Source organism: Poecilia reticulata, linkage group LG7, assembly GCF_000633615.1.
Source record: "Poecilia reticulata strain Guanapo linkage group LG7, Guppy_female_1.0+MT, whole genome shotgun sequence".
NCBI lineage: Eukaryota > Metazoa > Chordata > Actinopteri > Cyprinodontiformes > Poeciliidae > Poecilia > Poecilia reticulata.
The window spans coordinates 9,823,951-9,829,436 of NC_024337.1; the positions used below are offsets into that span (position 1 = coordinate 9,823,951).

The 5,486-nt window shown below is 34.8% G+C and overlaps 1 protein-coding gene across 2 annotated transcripts in view; it reads left to right on the forward strand.

Annotated features, from left to right (window-relative positions):
* The first annotated feature begins 1,279 nt into the window (after positions 1-1,279).
* LOC103467143 (excitatory amino acid transporter 3-like) overlaps positions 1,280-5,486 on the forward strand; it is a 12,147-nt gene continuing 7,940 nt past the window's right edge. Inside the window, exons 1-4 of one of the 2 annotated variants that reach the window (XM_017305580.1) lie at positions 1,280-1,557; positions 4,640-4,780; positions 5,080-5,172; positions 5,278-5,389. In XM_017305580.1, coding sequence (XP_017161069.1) covers positions 1,509-1,557; positions 4,640-4,780; positions 5,080-5,172; positions 5,278-5,389 — 395 coding nt within the window. In that variant the 5' untranslated portion in view covers positions 1,280-1,508. Of the gene's footprint in view, positions 1,558-3,630; positions 3,795-4,639; positions 4,781-5,079; positions 5,173-5,277; positions 5,390-5,486 lie in introns of those variants that run through there. The other variant, XM_008413242.2, reaches the window with a different exon arrangement.

The window sequence follows — 5,486 nt, forward strand, 5'->3', positions numbered from 1 at the left end:
CAGGCAGGCAGGCAGGCAGGCAGGCAGGCAGGCAGGCAGGCAGAATGTATGATTCCATCAGCATTCAGCTGGCACACTTACTCTGAAAAACAAATTTGAAGGCAACATCCTTTTGAAGAAGTGTGCCATTCAGGAACACTTTGTATTTGTTATACCATCATATTGAAATAAAAGCTTGACTACTATTAACACTTACGATTATAACTCAAAACACGAAAACTCACAACTTCTTTCTCTAACAGAAAATAATGTAACTAATGGTCTAAATAAATTTCCTAATGCAATTATCATTGTAGGAGGGGATTTTTAATATGATATTACCTCAAAATTCAAACACTTCCCTTCAAAACCGCTGAAGAAAACAAAATCATTAGTGAATTTATGATCCTCTCCAAAGACAGAGTCCCTTAGACTTGTCAAAGTAAATTTAGCCACTTTACAAAATAAGTTGTTTAACTCTTCTTATTTATCTATTTTCAATAAGAAAAGCATCATTGTAAACCCAACACACTTGAAGAGTAAAACAGGGCAAGTATCCTCTAATCCAAAAAATATTGCAAACTATCTTTGCTCTGTGTCCATTACTGTAAATCAAGGGATTATTGCCCTTATATCTAAGACTTAAAAAAGACAAATTATTGATAAATCCTTCTGGTGGGTGAGCTATTTAATAAAAATGGAGGTTTTTATTTAAGTACAATGAGTTCAACCTCAAATATAACTTGACTGTAACCCATAAAGAGTATGATACTGTTTTTAATGCTGTTATATTTGTGCTGTTATATATATAAATATGTGAACTCTTAGAAATAATGTTGAAGAATATTAGTCCTTGTTTACTGTAACTAACACCACCATTGGTAAAGCCTGTTTTTCTTCTACTTGTATGAATGGCAACATTTCCCTTCCCCGCTTCAACAAGATATTATTTCCTGCAGATGTTTTATACTGAAAAAACACATAAGCAATATTTTTCAGACAGGCCAAAATATCCAGTTTCATGAATAAAAAGTCCATAAAATAAAGAGTTTTGTGAGTTTGTGATATTATTAGAAACACGCTGTCTTTTTAGTTTTATTTGAAATAAATATTAACCTTGTTTAGCATTTGAACCAAAATCAAGGTATCCAAGGAGACCAGGAATTCTTTTCCAGGCATTTTTCAAAACTTGGAATCCAAGGACTGGATGACAAAATGAACAAGATCTCCTAAAACCTTTTTAAATCGCTTAAACACTGTTTTTAAATAAAAATATTTCTGTGCACTAGAAAACTGATCAAATTGACTCAATGGTAGCATGATTGGCTCTTTAAGCACATCAAATTCCTGAAACCAGTCACAAGTTATGTGTGTTATTTATGTTGCCAAGGTATCCATAGAGACTATATATTCTTTTCAGGTCATCTAGTTACCCAGCATTGGAYACCAAACAGCAACTGATTATCTTGAACGGCTGCCATAGACTTTCCCATCTGTTCTGGCTCCCTGAGCCACAGTGAAACAAAACAATGCAGGAGGGTATGTTTCAGGTCATTTGCCTCTTGTCGGTTGCCTTAGGTGAGTACGAATTTCATTAAGCCAGTTTTTGCTGCTTAATGAGACGGGGGTTAGCGGTTAAACATGTGTGCTTAACCTGGGGTTTTAACTGAAATGAGTTAAAACATACTTTAAATATGAAATCTAATATGCTAATGACATGTTTAGTGTGTGCGTATAAAACCTTAAAGGTGAAATTAAGCTGAGTTAAGTGCAGCTCGAGTTCAGCAGTCTGACAACTGAAGGGACGAAGCTATTTTTGTTGTACACCAAACAACTACATGTTCAGATTTTCTGAAAACACAGCTATCCTCTGCCTCATTTCAGACACATCACATTTAATCACCGACAGCAGAAACTGTTTTCAGTGGTGGTGGTAACAATTTCTAGTTCTTAATATCTAAAGATCGCAGGAACTTATTTTTGACCTGAAGGCAACAGGAGATCACTCACCAGTGGTCATCCATAATCAATTAATTGCCCAGTTGGATTCTTACAAATATCTTGGAATACACATTGACAATAAACTCAGTCTGCAGCAGAGACTACACTTTCTGTGCAGGTGGAGGGCCTGTTGTGTCAGTCAGAAAGTGATGCTGCTCTTTCAACATGCTGTAGAGAAACCAGGCTTTCATTAGGTTCAGATTTGGTAACTTGTCTGTCCAAATGAAGGCCAAACTCATTTGTCTCATGCAAAGAGCTCTGAAGCTAATGGAGGTCAATCAGTGCGCCTCACTTCAGAGGCATACTCTGAAGTCACTTCCATGAAAGGGGTAGGTAAACAAAATGTAGGTAAATATTTTGTTTACCTATAGCAAACAAAATGCTTGCTGTAGGTAAATTATCTACATTTTATTGTAGGTAAACTAATTGCCCAGGTGCCCAATTTACCTATAGTAAATTGCGACGGTAGGTTACGGTGTTTAAGATTTTAACATGCTTCGTTTATGTTTTTATATCTGTTTTAATCAATTTATTATAGAAGTGCTTTTATGGATCAATATAAAAGTCATGGTTTTGGATGTTGCAGCAGCCAGAATTTGTACCCGAGGCATATTTCCTTTGGGACACTGAAAGTTAGTATAATTTTATCTGAAGGTTGAATATTGTTGTCACAGCTGACAGCAATTGTAAAAAAAAAAAAAAAAACGTTACTTTGTAAGATACTACCAGCCAGTTAATAAATGTACCCTGTTTTTATAATAATTATTTTATTGACTTCAAAATTTTCTAACTTAACCTACTTGTCTTTGGTCAATATAAGTAATAATATTTAATTTTTCTAAATACTTTTCAAAAATCTATCTTTAAAATTACTAGCATCGTTATTAAGTTATTTTCTACACTAATTTTATGCTCCTTAGCTTGATAAAGGAGATAAGAGATTTTTTTCTTTCCAGCAATCCTTTCAACATTTGATCTATTGGACATTTTTCAGTACTGTGAAAGTTGTTGATTTTAATCCCATCATTACCATTTATAAAGTCGCAGTTTTTTACTATAATCTCTATGCTCATTGAAATATACTTATTTATTGGCACTGCCTGTGAGAGTTGCTATTTTTCCAATTCCACTGTGCTTTCTTGCATAATGACAATAAAAGTTATTCTGAAACTGATGATTGAGGAAGTTGTTCTGCAGTCGATTCATCATGAACCATTGTGTTATCACCATGCTAACATAGCATTTTGCTATTGTCTGATTACGTTGATATACATCCAAATTGTTCCGCTTTTAAATTTATCTAAGATGTTGGATGCATTCTAATCAAGTTCAATAAACGAAGAGATTATTGAAAAGTTCCTTTCTTTGATAATTTTCTGACTAAAGAAAACAAAATGATTAACGTTTGTACATCAAACCAATGAAAACAAGTTAAAAAAAAAAAAAAAAAAAAAATAATAATAATAATAATAATAATAATAATAATAGAAGTTGGTGTAAAGCCTGTTTAAAGGTTATTTTGAAAGGTACTTTTGAAAATAAACAAGTCTTATTATAACATATTCTAAATAGAGGGATTATTTGTTCGCAAACACAGCAGATGCACGCGCAGCTTGACTGCAGAAAGAGTCGGGCTGACCTTTAAACCCTCACTAGCTGTCATGGTTACCCGTATTAATCTTGCTGTTTTAACATTAGCTAGCATGTTGTCAGTGTGGATTACATCTGTTTATTACGTGATAAAATAAGTTATGCTACTAAATTGACATTAGAGAATGAGACGCACGTTAACGACCCGTAAGCATTAAATGCAGGTGAGTCGATAAATGACGAAAGAAAAATGTCAAATATTAATTTCTAGCGATTTTGTTCACGGTAAGATCACCAGCTCTCAATGAGATATGCCGAGTCCCTCTAAGTAAAGACAGACATGGTGAACAATAACGGTACCGGATTAGGGTTTTCCTAAAATGTAAGTTTTTTCCCAAAAATAAAATAAAAACAAATGAAACACACGAAAAAATGAATTAAATAAATAAATAAAAAGGGGATTCATATTTAGAATGCAAACGACAAAATGAAATACAAAAAATTACTTCTAGTTTGGTCAGAGTTGGGAGGTAAATGAAGATGTAGCCATCAAGGCATAAACTAAGGCTTCAGAAATAATGATGAAAAATAAAAATAAAATAAAAAACAGCGGGTTTAACGGGAGGAAGTGAGATGTACAGAGATGATGTGCTAAGAATGGAACCTCCTGCAACTGCAGAGCGCTCAAAACTGCGTGTGAGTTGCGCCGGGCGAAGAGATCTGCGCTGGCGGGGAGTTGTCAATTATTTTATCAGCCTTATTGTAAATAGGATAAATAATTAGAATAATATATGCTTGCCTGCGTTCTGAAGACAAGATGCGCAGTAGAGTGGCTGCTGACGGAACGTGACATTGACTGATATGTAGACCATGTTCTGCTTTCTACTATTACAGTGAACCTTGTTTTTTTCTGCCAACTTTCACTCATTTTCCTCCAGTTATTGAATATATTGTGTGAACAACATGTAGTCAGTGATTATTTTACACAAGTTTATGTTTTTCTTTTTTTTGTTTGTTTTTTTCATATCTATTATGTTTGTGATTTCATCCCTCCCCTCGTCCCCCATAGGGTTAGGCTCTGGGTTTCTGCTGAGGTTTACAGTTGGCCCAACTACTACTTTGAAAATGTGGATCCAATTTCCAGGGAATGTACTTCTCAATGTGCTTAAGATGTTTTCTGTCCCCCTCATTGTGACAAGCGTGCTTGCAGGCAAGCTAAATATTATTCTATATACTTGAAGTATTAACGTATCGTGACTGAAAGGATGCTCACACATCTTTTTGTGGATATTCTGTATAAATATTGCTCAAAATCCTCGATTATTTTATAGCTAGACAATAAGCTAATTTCATATTCACACCATTTAGTTCTTGTGCTTTCAAAACATTTTAAAAGATGAAGATTAGTCCAGACATTTAGACTATTGTTAGGACACATATGCCCTGGTATGTTGTCTTTCTCATTCCTCAGGCACCACATGAACTTCTGGTTCTGCTCTCTTTTCTCAGGAGTAACTGGGTTAAACACCAAAATGTCCAGAAAAACAGCCTTTTTCACAGGGACTTACATCTGTGGCACTACTCTTTTGGCCATAATTCTTGGTAACATTATTATGGTTAGGAGTTATTAATGAAGATTTATTAAGACTGTCATAGTTTGCATTGTGTTATTGCTTTTGATATCCTGCCTGAGATTTTGTGTTGCAGGACTGTTTCTGGTGCTCACAGTCAAGCCTGGTGTGGGAGAACACCTATCACAGGACAGGGATAAGGACGTGCCAGCCTTTTCCGTTCATGTGATCCTCATGGATCTTTTAAGGCAAGAGGACAGATATTTAGACACAATTCCTGCTTTTCTACGTTTTGTGGATATTGTCACCTTCATAAAATGACCAGCAACATGAGGTATATATATA